Source organism: Poecilia formosa, unplaced genomic scaffold (assembly GCF_000485575.1).
Source record: "Poecilia formosa unplaced genomic scaffold, Poecilia_formosa-5.1.2 Scaffold66, whole genome shotgun sequence".
Classification (NCBI taxonomy): domain Eukaryota; kingdom Metazoa; phylum Chordata; class Actinopteri; order Cyprinodontiformes; family Poeciliidae; genus Poecilia; species Poecilia formosa.
In genome coordinates this window covers 692,290-710,702 of record NW_006800005.1, presented here as the reverse complement: position 1 = coordinate 710,702, position 18,413 = coordinate 692,290, and the positions used below count along the sequence as shown (strand labels likewise).

General features: G+C 40.8%; 2 protein-coding genes and 1 long non-coding RNA gene across 3 annotated transcripts in view; all 3 read right to left on the bottom strand.

The window, feature by feature from the left end:
* Window positions 1-301: 301 nt before the first annotated feature.
* LOC107836542 (uncharacterized) overlaps window positions 302-18,413 on the bottom strand; it is a 24,292-nt gene continuing 6,180 nt past the window's right edge. The window contains exon 2 of the long non-coding RNA XR_001662457.1: window positions 302-2,401. This is a non-coding gene — a long non-coding RNA (uncharacterized LOC107836542). The remainder of the gene's footprint in view (window positions 2,402-18,413) is intronic.
* On the bottom strand, window positions 593-11,353 carry p2ry10 (P2Y receptor family member 10). The gene is made up of 4 exons (XM_007554765.2): window positions 10,446-11,353; window positions 6,709-6,969; window positions 6,284-6,464; window positions 593-3,924 (listed from the first exon to the last, which is right to left on the bottom strand). The coding sequence occupies exons 2-4, from the start codon at window positions 6,885-6,887 to the stop codon at window positions 3,040-3,042; spliced, it is 1,245 nt and encodes a 414-aa protein (XP_007554827.1). The 5' UTR covers window positions 6,888-6,969; window positions 10,446-11,353; the 3' UTR covers window positions 593-3,039.
* The window catches only part of lpar4 (lysophosphatidic acid receptor 4), an 8,141-nt gene continuing 3,430 nt past the window's right edge, over window positions 13,703-18,413 (bottom strand). The window contains exons 2-3 of the mRNA XM_007554764.2: window positions 15,848-16,608; window positions 13,703-14,234 (exon numbers count right to left, since the gene is read on the bottom strand). Of these exons, the coding sequence (XP_007554826.1) occupies window positions 13,752-14,234; window positions 15,848-16,423 (1,059 nt within the window). The 5' untranslated portion in view covers window positions 16,424-16,608 and the 3' untranslated portion in view covers window positions 13,703-13,751. The remainder of the gene's footprint in view (window positions 14,235-15,847; window positions 16,609-18,413) is intronic.

The following is an 18,413-nucleotide window of genomic DNA, read 5'->3' as shown; positions in this document are numbered from 1 at the left end:
AAATCTTATTTCAGAAACGTTATCAAGTGTTATTTTAGGAGTCTGACATGTTGAAACGGATTGACAGCAGGAAGATAGGCGGTGGGTACATTATTCTGTGTTTCCAGGGGTGGGCTGAACTCATTTTGATGTCAGAGGCGGTTTGGCAATTTTTTTTGTTTTTTAGCAGATGCATGAGAGGAGCAGGTGGGCGTGTGGGGGGGGGCCAGACCCAAACGGTTATCGCTTTTCAACGCATCCACAGCAGCTGCCAACTTCAACCACTCTCTCTGAGAGGAAATGCAATGAAGAAAGAAGGTGCTGGTTTTATTTACTTTTATTTATTTATTTTTTTTTCCATTTACCAAGTGTCACAAAGAAAAAGACTCAACTCAAAGCAACGGGAAAAAAAAAAACTCACTGGAGACAAATATTAACAGACACATAAGACAAAAAGCATCGCTTGTATTTACAGCAAATTGCAATTCACTGACAGGTGGCTTCTCTCAGATGGCTTATCTGAAATTTCTACATCCAGCGCAGGGGATTAACAGGCCTGAAGAGAAACGTTTGAGAACTATTATGAGGAAACGTGTGGTCGTTGTTTCTTATCCCTCCTTTCTTCTTTGTCGCAGCCTTTCAGAGCTGGGAACATTTGATCAAATCCAAACCTCACATGTCAGCGTAACTCTTGCTGTCCGTGGGCAAGATTCTGCTTTGCTCCCAGCCGGCTGCCCATTTCTTTTTGCATAACAGCATGTCACATCAGTCCAGTTCAGCTTAAATATTACCTGAATAAAGACAGCAGAGCCTTGCAAAATAATTCATGCCTCTTTTTCTTATGGCCACAGACGTCAGCGTATTTATTTGTTTTAGTCGGGCGTTGATGTAAAGTGGAAGGAAAAGTATATTTTTTCAAGCAAATGTGTGAAGATTGTATGTTTTCAGAGTTCTTTCTGTGATGCCCCAAAATAAAAACCAGTGGAACCAGTCAGATGTTATTCAGATTATGAACAGCGTCATGAAGATTAAGGAACACATTTAGGGCTTTTTGGTTGATATCTGATATGCCGATATACTAAAACTCAGTTGGCCGATAACTGATACCAATATCAATATTTTTTCCTATACTTACTTACTGAAATTATATGGCTTTCTCTGCTGTGTAATTAAAATACTGCATATTAAAGGTAGCAGGCTAAATTTGCCAATTTAGCCTGCTACCAAATGCAAATGCTAAAAGGAGGCTGAATATGATTGTAACACTTTCAACTAGCATTATTTCTTAATAATGCTAGTATTCATGACATTTTCTCTAAGACAATGACAACGATCAAACAGTGCAAGTTTGTAAATCTTCACAAAACTGAACTCAACCTTTTCACAAGCAACAAGTGAAAAACACATCAGTCGTGCATTAATACTTTATGATGTTGTGCTGCAGGCATCGTTGTCACTGGTTTGTCATATAAAAAACAACACTTATATCGGTGAGTTATCATATCGGTGGACTGACTGATGTTGAATTTTACAGTTAATATCATCCGATGCCGATACCATGCCGATAATATCGTGCATCCCTAATCACAAGCACATAATTCAAGTAGATACTTGTGGATACGTTTGAAGTTGGGTTAAGATCCAGAAGATCTCATAGAGTTCAAATCGTTTTCTAAAAAAACAGGGTGGAGTATTGCAAAACCACAAGTGAGGCAAGATGTGGGCGTCCTAAACGGATAAAAGAGAGCGTTAATCAAAGGCGCCAAGAGACTCATGGTAACTCTAGAGGAGCTTCACAGATCCACAGCTCAAGTAGGGCAATGTTTTGACTGAATAAGCTCTGAATTATTCAGCTTTTATGGAAGAGTGGCTTAAGCTGTAGGAAGTTTCTTTTACTTTTTGCCACAAGCCATGAAGGCCGATGGTCCCCTACTGTAGGATACATGACTCCCTGTCTTGATAGGTTCAGATGCCCCTCTGGGTTGTGACAGTGGAGAAATACGGGCAAGCAGGACAGTGGGCCTTGTTGAGCAGGGTTGAGGACGGGACACAGTGAAGATGTGGTCCGGTCAGAAAAAAACCCCAAAATGTAACTTTCTGGCCTACAAGCAAGCATAATTTGTGTTGGAAAGCTAAAGCTGCACATTGGCTTGAACAAACCATTCCCTTGGTGAGACATGGGAGAGGCAGCACCGTGCTGTGGGAAGACATTCACTCATCAGAAACTAGAAAGCCAATTGGAGGATGGGAAGATGGACGGCACCAACCTGTTAATGGGGCGGTATTATGTTTTCAGGCACATAGTGACTTTTTATAGTACAATCAAATAACTATGTTACATTCAGTTGTTATGAAAATTGTGCATAAATTACACATGACTTAAAAAGAATTGACTTTGCAATTTAACACTTTGAGATTGGGCCTCTGTCTCTTTTTGACGCTCTTCCTTCATCATGTCATCACAACAAAGTTTCTATGTTAAGCCGTTAACAACGTCCTTCAGCTGCTGGACTGAGAGGTTGTTCATATAATAACCTTCACAGGTGTTTGCTAATTGCTGCTGTCACTAGTCTGAAGGAGCTACATGGAAGTCGGTCCTTGGTGAGAACAAATGTTTTGGTAACCGCGAATGGTCACCATAGCAGATTAAAGGATTTCTCAAACATGAATAAAAGAATCAAGGTGACACTCTCCTCGTATATTTTTGACGAGGGAATAACATTATAACGTGACATAAACCTTCAAAAAGTTAAGTTTACATAACACCGTCCCTTTAAGAGGACTGAGAAAACTTAGACAGCAGATTGGGTTAGATTAAACCTTGTTTATGTGAATGACCCAATCAAAGTGGGAAAACCAATTCAATTGAGAATATCTGACTTAAAAACTGATGTCCACAGATGGTTCCACTTTACAATTACGCACTTGTTTTTTTCTCAAAAAGAAAAACACAGAAATAGACAATTAAGTCTGTGACCAAAAAAAAAAAAAAATGTGAAAGACTTCAAGAGGCAGTGTGAATACTTTTGCAAGGCCCTGTGGGATCTCCTCTCTGGGATGCTAATCCCTCTCGGAACAGGTGCTTTCTATCCTCAGCAGCTTGGCTTGAGTCTGACAGTCTCTCGGGGAGCTCGGCGAGGACAGGAACGAGTTGGAGAAGGACGAGGTGCGCCTGAGGTGCATTCTGAATTCGGCGTTCAGAAAGTAATACAGCAGAGGGTTCAGGCAGCAGCTCATGCTTGCCAAGCAGAGGGAGATGGGGTGAAACTGTTTGACGGTCAGCGTGGTGGCGCAGTGTTCAATAAACCTCTGCGAGACCATCAAATAGAGCATGAAGTTGATGTGGTACGGGGCGAAGCAGAGCAGGAAAAGACCCGAGCAGCTCAGCACCATCCGCAGGGCGCGCCGCTTCTCGCCGCTGTTGGCGGGCTTTTCGTGGCTTTTGTCCCCCTGGCCGTTGGAAGTGAAGGACTGGAGTCTGCTGCGCATTGAGGTGCCTGGACCGGCGGAGTCCTGCCGGTCCTGCGGCTGGCTGTGATTGAGGGACCAGGCTATGCGGATGGAGCAGTAGCTGATGCAGACGAAAGGGATCAGGAATCCAAACAGCTCACACATGCTGATCATGCTCACAGCCAGCGGGACGGAGATCTTCCGCATGGGCAGGTCCTTGAAGCAGCTCCCGTTGCTGGACGGGGCGCTGGCGTTCAGACTGCACGTCGTCGTGTTTAACAGCGTGGGTGTGGTGGAGGGGTGCGGGGCGTGGCTCTCGTTGGCGCTGGACATGGCGTTGCCGCTTCCGCTGCTCCGCATCAGAATGAAAGGCGAGCAAGCGGCAGCGACAAACACCCACACCACCACGCTGATGAGCAGGTCGTAGCGACGCCTCCAGCGGCGCGCAGTGAACGGCTTGAGGAGGAAGCCGTATCGCTGCACGCTGATGCACACCTGAAACAGAAAGAGCATGAATCACACGGATATTTTTAGAAACCCGACAAAAGTCATCTCATGACTTTCTGCTCTTCTCAAAGTGGCATCATAACTCTTGAGCTTTTTGCTTCAGTTTAGTCACGTTTCGACCACAAACCTGAGAGATTTTTAGTGGGATGTCGTGTGATAGACCAACACAAAGCGGTGAATAACTATGAAGTTTAAGGACAGGTGGATGTGGGTCTCAGAGTAGTTTTCGGAAATAAACAACAAAAAGAGAAGAGTGGATAGTTTTTGAGTCCGTCACAGCCGTCTGCTTTCAGAAATAACCTAATTATTAAGGAAAATCCACTCATGTATGGATTCATTTCAGTGTAAATTCAACTGTTCCTTTAAAATAATGAACAAACGGCATCTGAAGATTAGTGAACAGTTCGTGGGGAAAGTTGTGGGGAAGTTTAAACCAGAATTTGGTTATAAAACTTAAATACCAAACTTTACAGCAAAGGGCAGCATCATCAGTAAGCAGGTTTAGGTGGAGTAACCAAAAATCATACTCACATAAGAGTAGAACTACTTCAACATATTGTTTACACTAAAAAAATAAAAAGTAGCCGTCCAAGAAAATGAAAAAAAGTATTTGGTAAAAGGGCTGCTCAAGTAACATAGAATCTGATTTAATATTTTAAAGTGTCGCAATCAGATAAACATTGTGTAGAAATGTAAATGTAAATGTAAATGTAAAGCAATTCTGGCATTTAAAATACTAAAATAAAAAAAATTACAAATAAATACAAAATAATAAGAAGAATTTTTCAAATCATATTTTAACAATATTAAACTTTACAAGAAATTTATATTTACAGTAGGTAATGCTAGAAGAATTTGATGTACTTCCAGTGAGAATATATGACTGTGGATAGAAATTAACATTTCCAACAAAAAGCTGGTGTAAAAACACAATGTCTCACTTTACTGTAAACTCCAAATGTGTGTCTGTGTCTCTTACTTTTTTGGCTAAAATATCTTTGTACTTTATTCATTAAAGTTACTTGTGTTGGATAAAGCATCTAAACATATTATTAAAGTAAGACTAGAAATGATGTTATTACTCAAGTAAAAGTAAAAAGCACAATCCTGTAAAAGTATCCCTAGAAAGTCATTTCTGTTCCCCTAAAAGTGACTCAAGAAGCCATGAAGAGCAGGAAAGATGACAAATAGCAAGACGAATGAACCTAATTCTGGAAGAAAGATTTTTAGATCCTGCAAGCCCAAGTGGAGCAGAAGTTGACCTTTGACACTAAACATACGACCAGAGCTGCAACTCATTTGCTTAGACTAGTGTGTTACAGGCCTGTTTTATGATTCAAATGACAGCATTTCCTCTTCACCATGCCGTCAAGTGATGCAGAACTCTGATAATCATCCATTTATTTAAGTCAGGCATGGAAAAAAAACACATGCAGCATTGAGAAACACTGGTTTAGAGCAAAGCATAGAATGGCCTAATCAAAGCAGAGCTCTAAATCTGAGTGAGAATCTTTAGCAAACATTTTTAAAGAAGGTAAGGTAATTTTATATATATAGCACATTTTCAGCAGCAAGCTAATTCAGTGATTTACATGAATTAGAAGGAAATACAACAAAACGACAAACCAAAGTAAAGAACAAAGGAAGAAAACAAAAAAGTTTAACCCCATGTTTAAGGAGAATTAGTCTGTGATTTATAAACCAGTAGGGCTTTCTCTGGATTCTTGTTCTGATAATGTTGCTCTAAAGCAATGAGTAGTTTCTCTGGATAAACTAATAAGTTTCTCTGGATTCTACGTTTATTCTAATTCCTGAATATATAAACTAGATGCTCCTGTTATAAGTATAAATACTCCACAATTTATAAGCTAGAAGAAAAACTCCATGCAATCTGGCGACGCTTAAGTTATTTTGTCAGAAAGAACAAACAATTCAGGTGGTAGAGACAAAGTTCTGCTAACTTTGTCTCTACTTGAGTAAGTCGGACAGGAGCAGTTTCAGGTTTCAACCCTGTGCCTCATAACTGCTTAAAAATAAACTAAAAAAACAATCTAAAATAAACTAAAAAAACAATGACTGTGGTTAAAACAGTTAAAGTTCACATCACTAGTTTGGCTTTAGATATTTAAAACAATGTCAATCAATCAATACTGATATGAAGCACTGACATATTGTCGTCCAGCTATAGTTTATGGCTAGAACTGGACAAAAATCCAAACAATTTCAAAAGGCACCATGCTTACTGTTTAACTTTATGTTGACATAAAACGCTAAATTTCATCAAACATCTCTGTTATATTTTAATTTAGTTTAATTTCAAATAAAAAAAAAAGAGAAGCACTCTTACCAGGAACACAATTGCAGCGTACATGTTTAGGTATTTGAGGTAAAAGCAGAGCAAGCAGATGCCTTTTCCGAAGGGCCAGGAGTGTGTGAAGTAATAATAGATCCGCAAGGGCAGAGAGAGGACGTGGACCAGGTCTGCCAAAGCCAGGTTTATCATGAATATCACCGCTTTGGTCTTCTTACTGTGGGACGACACAGAGGAGTCAGTTAGTAACTGCAGGATCATTCGCTATTGTGCAAGAGTTTTGAAACACAAATGGTTTCCTCTGGCTTTAACACCAGCAGATACAATCGATTGAAGGGATCTTGAGCAACTTTGTGTCTTTTGAAGGTCTAGCAAAAACAAATTACTTTAGCCGATTAGGGTTAGGGTTCAACTCGAAATGAATCGTGAAGAACGTTTGCGCGTTTACCCGCCTGACCTACCTGAAGTGTTTGCAGAGGACCCAGAGAGCGGTGGTGTTGAGGAAGAGGCCAGGGACGAAGAGCAGCAGGTAGAAGTAGGTGTACATCTTCTCCATCGTGTGCTCCCAGCTGGACAAGTCATGGTTGCAGGATGGGTTGTTTGAGAACCCCTCTGTCGCTCCAGTTTCGTTTACAGTCATTGTGTTTTTGTTCTCTTATTAAAAAAATAACAACACCACCGAGGGCGGGCTTGTCAGTTCATATTGTTAGTCAGCATTACCGCTGAAAGAGAGAAGGGAGAGAAGAGTCAAAGTACTGAAAATAAACGCAGTGAAAGTTGATCTGACCTGTTTTCAAATTCACAAAAAGGTGAAACTTTTTCATATGAACTCATTCTGAGCAGAGTTAGTCTAATCGTCGGGGACGTTTTGCCACTTTCAAACATTTCCAAAACTAAAAGGGGTCGTCACTCAGCCCCACATCCTCACGTGAACTTTCGGTTTCGTATTGAGCAGGTGTTTTTCTTCCTACGCGCTGCGGCTCGTCTCCAGCAACCCGCTAACGGGAAAGTTCTAGCAGCAGAACATCTGCTCCAGAACCTGTTTGTTCACATCTGCCAACGTTTTTTACGTTTGCTCCCACATCTTCTGCAGCCTGCTGTCTAAATGTCCTCACAGTGAGTTGCATAAAACTCTGATCTTTTATTGCAGTTACACAATCCCTCACAGAAAAAAAGCTTTATTTAGGTAAATCAGTATCTGTTTATGAGAGTAAAAATAATATACAGTTGTTAACTATACTGTCAATACTTTCTAAAAAAAAAAAAACCTGCTTAGCGATTAAGACAGTAGTTTTTCCTGTACGATTTTACAGGATGAAACACAAACAGAGAGGTAGAGGGAGACATTTTTTATTTGCTCAGTTTCTGCTCTGCCTCTTCAGCTCACCGCAGTTTTAGGTTTTCTTTTCATAGCACTCGGCTCTGATGACTGAGGAGGCGAGAAGGTTAATTTTGTGTCTGCTGATTTGGGTGATTGTTGTTCTCAGTTTACAGGTAAAGTCCAGCAGACTTTTTCTTAAAATGTCCTGGTATTTGAAAGAGATGCCTTGCACTGACTCCACAAAAATTACTGGGGACATTACTGGAAAATTGTACTGGCATTGCACTGTGTTTTTGTGACTGACTGTTTTAACTGTATGAGTTTTATTTATTTTGCTTAAATACAGGTTGGAGAAAATGTTGCAGTGACAACATCATGGACAAAGTCTATAACAAACTCCTTCCAAGGTGTGAAGTGGTTTGAAATTAAACGGAGCGCCGACGATCCGGCCAAATTCACAGTACCGTAATTCCTCCACACTTTTGCGCTACTGATAAATTCTGATAAATACTGATAAAACTTTTGCGAAACTGATAAATTCCAAGAGTTTCTGAAACGGGAGACGTTGCGCTTTCCAGCCAATATCTGGTTATTACAGAATTTAACCCCCACTGTAGCAGGGAGTGAAATTAATCTGAGGGCCGCTCTTTTAATTGTAATAATAACTATAATATTGAAAGTTCCAGTTGTTAAGGATAAATGGGCAAATATATATTTACTCGGGACATTTAAAGAGCTGCGTACAATTAAAATAAGCAAAAATTTTCAGATGGAGATTTAAAACTTAGGACATGAAAGGTTTAAAAAACAAACTATGAATTAATGGAGAAGATGTTTGTTTGTTTTTTAACTAAAGGTTAAAAACAACTATTTAAGTTATAGAGGTTCAGATGTGGAATAATTAGTTGTGATCTGTTTTCTATGTATTTATTTTGAGCTTTTTCTGTGTTTATTAGTCTGTTCCCAGGTGAGTCTCTGTCTTCCCTGTTGATTGATCCCAGCTGTGTCTCGTTTCTTTGATTACCCTCCCAGTGTATTTAGTCCCATCCGTGTTGTGTGTACTAGCCAGTTTCTCTGTGCCGTTGTGTTCGTTGTGATCCCTGTTGTTCTGTTCTGTGGATATTTATCATTAAATCATCATCATCATCATCATCACAACCTGGGTCTCTGCGTCTCTCCTCACCACCTCATCCACACATCATGACATAATTGTTGTGAGGAGTTAAAACTGTTTTTCACTCATTAAATAAAAAAATGGATAAAAATAAGTTTACTAATAAATTTAGTAAATAAGTTTAGTAAATAAATTTACTAAACGAATACAATAAGGTATTATGGTTAGGTATTATGTTTTACAGGTTTGCCCACAGACTCAGCTGGAATTAACTCAAGATAAATAAACACAGAAAATATTCTGCTGTTTTGATTCTGATGACGCTGTGTGAATAAAAAAGCGAATAAGTTTGTGCTACTTTTTTGTGAAGCAAATTGAAATATTGTTTATCTATTTCTGTATTGGTTCGGTCTTTGTTGCTGCTGTTTTTGTTCTCAGCATTGTGTTGTTTTTTATTTTATTTTACTTTTTTTGTGTATGGAAGCGTTAAAAATGGCCGACAATAAATATTCTTAATTGTGCTAAATTTCCATTTTCCTCCAATCTGTTTATCATCTTTGCTGCCGTCTCTCTCTGGCTCTGTTATCCATCAAGTCTGTTTCAGCAAGACTCCATCCAGAATCCAATTACTGCTTTTAAGATTATCATCATTTTAATGTGTTAATATTGAACATCAGTATTGGGATGTTGATTTAATGTGTGATACAATGTTGCAGAAAATGTCAGTCGACCAGAAGCACATGGCTCCAGGTAAAGTCCCCGTAGTTTTGTAGTTTTGCTGTTGTTTTTATCAAACCTTCAGGTTTTCCAGGTTCACACAACCTTCCAATGATTTTGATTTTAGTTTTTAAAAGTTTCTTTGTTCCTCTGAATGTTGCTTCTCTAAACCTGGTCACGCTATCAATGCCTCATTTTCTCCTGCTGTGGCTCTGGAGATACGGATCCCAGCCAAGGTGCAGCTCTTATAGTTTATAGGAGGGGTTTTCCTGATAAACCGAAGAGTTAGATATAATAAAAAAAAAAAACAAAAAAAAAAACTGGTCATCATGCAACTGGAAGCATTCCTCTCTGTCAGAGAGAACTTCGTGAGATTTCACAACAGGGTGGTATAGTATTAAGTAAGCACTTTCTGCACATTTGAATTCCCTTTTTATAAAGCAGCTCACAAATATCGCATAAAGTGTGAAACAAAAGAGCCTTGTAAAATCAAAGCCTAAAAATTGTCAGGATCGTTAATTGTTTTGCATATTCAACAGTGTTGACGTTGAAGGTAGCAGATTAAACTTTGATAAGGACTGCAACAGGAAATCTAATGCTAGAAGCTTGTTTTTTTTATCAGATAAGCATCAGCCTTCCCTCTGTCATTAAGACTTGGTCAACACCCTTCCTACAACGGTCCCACAAGAGGAAGAGAAAAACTGTGACAGTTATTTGTTGCTTTCTTTTTGGCCGTTTTTGCTGGAAACCTGGACTTGGTCTTTGGTTGCTCTCGTTATCCAACATCTATCCGTTTTTCTTTCAGTCCGCAAACATCTCTGAACTGGTTTCTTCATCTTTGAACTTCTTAGATCAGAATTACAAATAAAAACAAAGACAGTAGGACACAGCAGTCAAGACGTCGTTTACGTCTTGCGTGTCTGAGAATAACAAAGATATTCCAAACAAATCCTACTCATCAAAAAATGCAAAGCATGACAGACTGCAAGGACAAGCAGCCAAACTTCCTCTCAGACGCTATGTTCGAAAAGACGGTCGGTTATTACCTTGTGTCGCCGCATCTTCTCCTGAACTCATCATCGGACGCTGAACGAAGAGTCCAGAACCAGAGACATGTGCTGGCAACCGCATGCTCCAACTGCTTCAGCAACACACTCCTCCTCCGGCTGCACAAGAGCAAACACACACACGCGCACACACCCTTCCTCTCCTTCCTCTTTCTTGTGCACTTTTTTTTGCACAAGACAAAGAGACTTGTCCGTTGGCTGGTGAAGTCAGCAAATCCAGCGTACTGATGTGGTTTGCCTGCGTAGCTGCAGGAAGAGGTGGCATCTGCTGCGAGAAGGCGCAGGGCTGACTCTTGGTTTCGGAGGCGAGAGATCATGAGGGGAAGGGGAAGCTTTGCCCTTCAAGGTCTGGCGTGGTGCTTTTCTGCCGTTTGGTACGTCACCGACTGCCTAGCAACCGACCAAATAGCAAAGGCTGACACAGAATCAATTGCACGTGTGGTTAAGAATGAGCAAAGGCAGGCTGCTCGCTGCCCAGGCTGAACGTTTTTATTTTCTTCCTCCTGTAGTCTTCAAGCTCTCTTCAACAGGTGTCAAAGCAGCCTCACTCCCTGTGTCATGTGTGCATACAGCAGAGTAAATGTTTACTTTGGACGACTGAGTCGTTACAGAAATGCTAATCAGCTTCCCCTGCTTCAGTGCCACTTCCCCTTCTTTTTTTTTTAAACAGTTTAGCAAAAACCAGAAAACAAATCAAACTGTTTAAGCATTCTGCTATTTTTCCAGCTGTAAGGTGACACAGAGGTAAACAAAGAGGGAAACTGAAAGGTTGTGGCAGGAACATGTGGGGCTTTTTTAAACGTACAACACGCGGGATACTTATAGTTTATGTCATCAAGTGCAAGTCGAGAACCATAAAAACTTAGAAAGACAAACATCCGATACTCTTAAAGGTAAGAGTCAGTGTGCCCTCTGCATTCTGCCTTTTAGCCACTAGATGTCACACTAGCCCAACGTGAAGTTGCTGCTCCGTTTCGTTCACATTCAATCCTGCTGCTTTACACTTGGAGGCCCAGCAGCTGATTGCTTCCACAATCAGCCTCATAGGAGGTTTCCTTGCATGCTTCAAAGCTCCCACTCCTCTTTCTTCCTGCCCTCCTGTCTGTCGCCCCTCTCAATGCCACCCCTGACCCCGGGCTCCACAAAGCGCTCGCTGTTATGAGCCTCTGCGGTTGAAAATAAAATGGTCACATCGCATGCACACGCCCAGAGATTGCTGTTAGCGGTAATGGATCGTTTTTAGCTCACTCAGTCGACATACCGTTGCAGGAGATATTCGTGTCTGAAGGATTAACAGTGGAGGGTGTGAATTTCTGCCTCTGGATTGCTGAAAAGACTAAACAGGCAGATCACGGTTATGGATGTCCATCAGTGCGACTGCTAGATGCTTGAAAAGCTGCACAGTTTTCTACAAACAATAAGCACAGGAGGCTTAATGGAAACACAGAGATTGAAAAACAACAAGAGTTTTTTTCATAAGAAGTTTTTGCGATAAGCTTCATTGACCAGAGAGCTTCCTTCCACATGGTTTCTCGGTCTATATGGCTTATTACAAACTGCTAATGAGAGTGTTTATGGTTTTCCTCTCAACAAATGTTGTTTTTTATTACCACTTTTTATTGAGCGCCTGAGTAAATTGAGTCCATTTATCCCTGATCTGGTCTGTTGTGTTCGCTGATCTTCCTGGTCAACTTATAAAATGATTAGAAATCTGAGATCCAAAGAGGTTTGTTGGCTATGTAAATAAAACTGTTTATATTTCCTCTGTGATCAGGTTCTACGGCCCGGTGGCAATCCAGAATAAAAGGTTGCACACGATTCATTTGTAGAAAACTACAAATGAATGAATTCACATGTTATTTCTCTGAATCTGCTGATTCAGCACTGTTTAGTGCTACGGTTTGTGAGGTAAACAGGCAGGAGTGTTCATCCGTAGTGAGGAATGTGAGCATATTTGTTGTGTGTAAGAGACTTTGAGCAGATCTGCAGTCTAATGCCAGATTAGGGCAGAGAGCCCTCATTCAGAGGCAAACAATGGACCATTGCTCAAGTCATAATAAGCGCTTGGCCTGCGACACGGCACACAGGCCCAAGTCCTCAAACGAGTCAGGGCCACTTGGTGAGCCAGAGTGGAAAAAACTCCTCCGGGAGTGAAACCTTACAGTCGAGTTCAGAGGAGGCTTGACTAACCGGTACGGAGCTGGAAAAGGAACAATAAATAAAAGCAAAATGAAAAAAAAAAAGAAATCAAAAAGACACTAAATTAAACGAAACTTCAACATGACACACATTTAATTCAGCAGGTCAACATAATACTGCTTTATATAATAACACCAGATCTGACCACACTGAACTACGACGGAGCGATAGAGCCATGCTAAGAAAAAAATTAAATAAAATGACAAAAATAAAGTCACGACATCACGAGGATAAAGTCAAAATAATACGAGAATACAGTTGAAATATTTTGAGAATAAAGACACAAGAATAAAGTAACAAAATCTTGATTTTATTCTAAACAATAATACTGCCCTCCTTTATTGAAAATAAAGTCATGATTTGATAACATAGTCAACATATGTCTTTATTCTCAAAAATATGACAATTTTCTTCTCAGATATTTATCCTAGTATTATTTCAGCATTATTCTCGTACAACTTTCTTCTCCTAAGTTATGATTTTATCTTGTTAATACTATGAGTTTGATCTTGTATTCTCGTAATTTTATTACTTTAAATTTGTTTTTGGTTTCTGAGCGCGGCCCTAACCTCCCGCCGTACTGATCAGTGTCACTACATTGATGATATAACGCAATGCTGGAGCTCAAACTTTCTAAAAATAAAGATTTTGTTACAAAAGCGCTAAACAGCTCATATCAACAGAGTGAATGAGAATCTCCATCTTATGGACAGCTCAGTGTCAACGTGAGTGTCTGTGAGTCTCTTTGAGAGGCTCCTTGTCTCTGTCACGGCGGCCCCAACATGGATCTGCCACCCCTCTGCCCCGGGTGTGTGTGTGTGTGTGTGTGTGTGTGTGTGTGTGTGTGTGTGTGTGTGTGTGTGTGTGTGTGTGTGTGTGTTATAACAAACACAGATACATTCCTCTGTTCTCCAGTGCTGGATTAATCCACAAAGCCCAGGCCATACCTCAGGACTTACCTCTGGTCTGAGCTAATCTGCTGAGCTATTTGTTTTCCACTTCCACAATTAAACAAGTGATTGTTGTCCAAGTTCAGGGTTCCTCCAGAACCCGCCACGACCCGTTTTCACCCCTGACGGCGCCGAGTCATAGCTGGCTGTCGGATATCGTGGCAACTTTCCCGTTGCTGGACACTGACTTAGTGTCTCTGGGGACGGCCGTGTCCTGGGCCTCGTTGTCGCTGCGCGGGATGCTCTCGGGCCGCGAGCCGGACCCCTTGCCACCAATGGTCAGGCTCTTCTTGAAGCTCTCTGAGGTGAAGTAGTAAACCACGGGGTCCAGGCAGCAGTTGAGGCTGGCCAGACACAGGGTGATGGGGTACAGGATCCGCGCGAACCGCTCCACGGCGCAGTTCGCCAGAGCCTGGGTCCGCACCAGGGCGTACAGGAAGAGCAGGAAGTTGTACGGGACGAAGCAAATGATGAAAATGGTGAGGTGGACCACGATCATCCGCAGGACCCGCTTCTTGCTGTCGCAGCCGTGGCCGGCGCTGACCGGGCGGCGCAGCGTCCGGAGAACCAGGGAGGAGCACACCAGGTTGGCCAGGAGGGGGAAGAGAAAACCCACAATCTGAGGAAGTAAAGGAGAGTTAAAGGACGAGCAGTGCTTTTCAAAATGACTTGTACAGCTGGACCATATGAAAAACAAACATATCACAATATCATCACCTTGGTGAAATAATGGCCTGAACCATTTTTTGCCAAATTAATTTTTTTTTTCTTTTTTCCTAAATCATCTTTAGGCACGAAAGAGGTCGTGATTTTTTTTGTTGCCAAAATTACTTTCAGCAAAAAATTGCTTCATTATTATTATTTCATTTTTCTATTTTTTTTATTTTCATTATTTTAGGACAGTACACGGTTTTTCTATCAGTCGATATCAATAATTATTGATTCATTTTTTTGTTTTAAATATCCGAAATACTCCCCAACTGGTGGCGTGACCTTTCCTCTTTTATCCACAGTTTTCAAGCTACACTGTTATTTTGTAGGTTGGTTGCCTAGCAACAGATTGTTGCTAGGTAACCAAAAAGTGAGTGAGTTAGTTTATGCCACCAACCTAGCTTAGCAGGCAGTGAGAGGTTGAAGTCTTTCCTCTGCCTACATCCCCCAGAATCCTGTGCGGTTCTGGATTGGAGTTCAGTGAAATTATTCAATATTTTATCAAACATATTATCTATCGATTTTGGTAATGTGTCTATTGTGACATATATTGCTGCTGTTGATACGCTTACATGTTTTCCACATGCTGTCATGTTAAATGAGGGGTCTTCAACCTGCGGCCCCAAAGCCACGAGTGGCTCATCGGAGCTCCCACAATGGCTTCCAAAAGCTTTGACTAGAGTTTTTAAGTAGATATGATCACTAAAGCAAGTTTCCACAACTGAATTACACTAAAATTACAAATAATATTTATTTACTCATTTTTCTTGTCATTATATTGAAAACTAGATGCTTTTTTTATTCAAGTTTCCACAAATATTAACATCCCATAGCAGAAAATGTATCCATCCTCTTTTTGCAAAAAATTTCACCCTTTAAACCTTTACCTTAACACCTAAAAATAGCAATAAATCTGTGGTTCTTTGAAAATGACAACACATCACCTATTGTAGGTACGGTATTCCTCAAAAATGATCAATAGTACTTTTTTCAAAAGGTCATTTAACATTTGCGGCTCTAAACAAACTTTATTTGGCTGGACTGAGGGCCAAAATGGCTCTTTGGATTGTAAACGTTGAAGTAGTTTGTAATTCTGAAGTGGAATCATAATGATGCCTGGTTTTGATCCAAGAACTTACAAATAAAAGGTGAAAAGTGTTGCATATACTCAAACACAGCTCCCCTGAGGCAATACTTTACTGAACTACATTTTAATGCAGCTGAAAGTGTTGGGGGGGAATCTCTCCATCAACTTTGTACATCTAGAGGCTGAAGTTGTCAACACAGGTTTTACATGTTTATTTATTAAAAATCTTTAAAGTGAATGTGTATCACTTTCCTTCAGCTCAAAGTAGTGCACCATTTTGCTTTGGTCTATCATCTAGAATCCCAATAAAATACAAAGCTTCGGGCTGCAACTTGACAAATGCGTGAAAGTATTTAAAGCAGAACCTCCTTACTGAACGCCGTTCCGGTAGCGAACGTGTTCATGTACATCTGGCTGAAGGTAGCTCAGCTCACCTCTATGAAGATGGTGATTTTGGAGAGGTAGGTCTTCCAGGTGTTCTTGGAAAATCCTTCAAAGCATGTGGTGGCTCTGTGTCTGCTGTTGATGGTGGAGAAGAAGGTCACTGATATTCCTCCGCCCACGATGGTGAGCCACACGGCGGCGCACACCAGCGCCGCGTTCCTCCTCGTGCGGATGGAGCGCGATCGAAACGGGTAGACTATCGCCAGGAAGCGGTCCACGCTGATGCAGGTGAGGAAGAGCATGCTGCCGTAGATGTTGGTGATGAAGGCCGTCCCTGACACCTTGCAGAGCCCGTCTCCGAAGGGCCAGTTGCGGTTGACATTGTAGAAGACCTTGAACGGCAGAGTGAAGACGAAGACCAAGTCTGAAAACGCTAAGTTGGTCATGAACATTGTGGTCTCGTTGCGTATCTTCATCCGGAAGCAGAAGACGAAGAGGGCGGCGCAGTTGGTCATCAGGCCCGAAACGAAGACCACGCTGTAAACCGTGGAGTACAAGTTGTACTTGAAGGAGTCGTCAATCCCGCAATCCTCCACTCCGGTTTCGTTAATCACAAGGCTGGCCATGGTGACAGAAGAGACAAAGTCTTCAGTGTAAAAAAAAACTGAAAAAGATAGAAATAGATCTTCAGGAAAGGGGCGGAAATCCGGGTGTCAGCAGGGGACCGTCTGCTGAAGCCAACTCCAAGTCATCATGGACCCCCAGAGCCGGACTCAGTCAGGATGCACGGCTGCTCGGACCGCTGGTCCTCCTGCGGAGAGAAAAGGAAACGGCACTCAGGAACTTCCAGACTATAAAAGCCGTTCCCCAGAAAGCAAACCATGAATGTGCACAGAGATAAAAACAGGGAACAAACTAAATATTAGAAAAAAGAACAATGCAGGGCTTCAGAACGCCGATCATCAGCACTGCAGAGTACCCTTTAACATTTACTTAACCTTGTGTTTTAAATGTTTAATTCAGTATATCCATATGGATTTTTAGCATCAATAATTCGACAACAGTATGTTTTTAATTTCTGGCTCCCACCATGCAAACATTCCTGATTCAAATTACGAGTTAATAAAAAAATATATAAAAAAAACACCAAGTATTTTTAGCCTAGTTTCTAGTGCAAATATCTTAGTACACTTGAAATTAAAACAAAACTAACTTTTCAGCAAGATACAGGAGATTGTTTTAAGTCAATAGTTCTTTGACTTAAAAAAGTATTAGTTCCACTGGCACATTATTTCACTTATGGAAAAAATGTCTTTGTATAATTCAAAAAATACCCTGGTGGAAATAGTACTTTTAAATCAGTATTAAGGAATTATTCACTTAGAAGAGGCTGAAAAGTTATTTGTTAGTTTCGTCTTATTTCAAGTGTATTAAGATATTTGCACTAGACCAAAAACACCTGATAGCATTTTTTGCTGCAGTTATGTTTATGTTCGCAGGACATAAACATCAAGGGCTCACAGACCGCAGCATGAAAACCAGGATGGAAAAGGATCTGCTGTGATTCACAGACTTGTGGAATCACAGCCTTTGTCTTTTCAGCTGAGTGTTTGTGGCTGTGGCTTGACTGTTCTGTGGGTTACATAAATTGATGTGGCCAAGAGGAAGCTGTCTTTGACCTTCCTCCGCTTCCACGCGTTTAAAAATCAGCATTCAGGTGCACAGAAGAGTCTGTGAGCAGATTCCAGGTCCGTTTGGAGGGAACGGCTGTGCAAAATCCAGTTATTTTGTTTGTTTACTTACTGAAATATTTGAATTTGTGATTCAGGGGAAGTGGTGGACTGTAGGACTGTTTTGAGACTGTAGAGCTCCAAACATATCAAAGTAGCTCTCATATTTGACCAACAAATGATGGAAAATCTGGATGTCCACTTGGCATCAACAGCTAAAGTAATGCATCCCACCCAAGTGGTAAACTTTATAATATCTATCGTATGCTGTGGAGCTGATTTCTCTCTGTCTGAGTCTTAAAATAAAATGTTTGACACACAAGGTTTGGGTTTGTTAGTCACACATCATGTGGAAACAGCTGTTTAATATCTGCTGAGGCTGGGAACAGGTGGATGAAATCAGATGACAACAACATCTGCTATTTGGTATATTTTTACTCAAACTCTGGACCGATGCAGAACTTTACCCCGAGTATGGACAAAAATGTAATGTACATAGATTTTTTTTTTCCCACAAAGGCCAACCAACCTCAAGTAGATACAAGTCTAAACTACTAAACTACTACTACAAGATTTCCTTTTATGGCCTGAAACGATGCGATTTATCGGTATGAATCGCTGAATCGTTAACTGGAGTATAGGTAAGGTAAGATAAGGTAATCTTATATATATCTTGTATATAGCACATTTTCAGCAACAACGTAAATCAAAGTGCTTTACATGAATTAGAAGGAAATACAACAAAACAACAAACCAAAGTAAAGAGCAAAGGAAGAACAAAGGTAACACAAAAGTATTGAACTACATATTGGTTCCCCATGTTTAAGAATAAGCAGTCTAATTTATAAACTGGTAGGGGTTCCTCTGGGTTATTGTTCTGATAAAA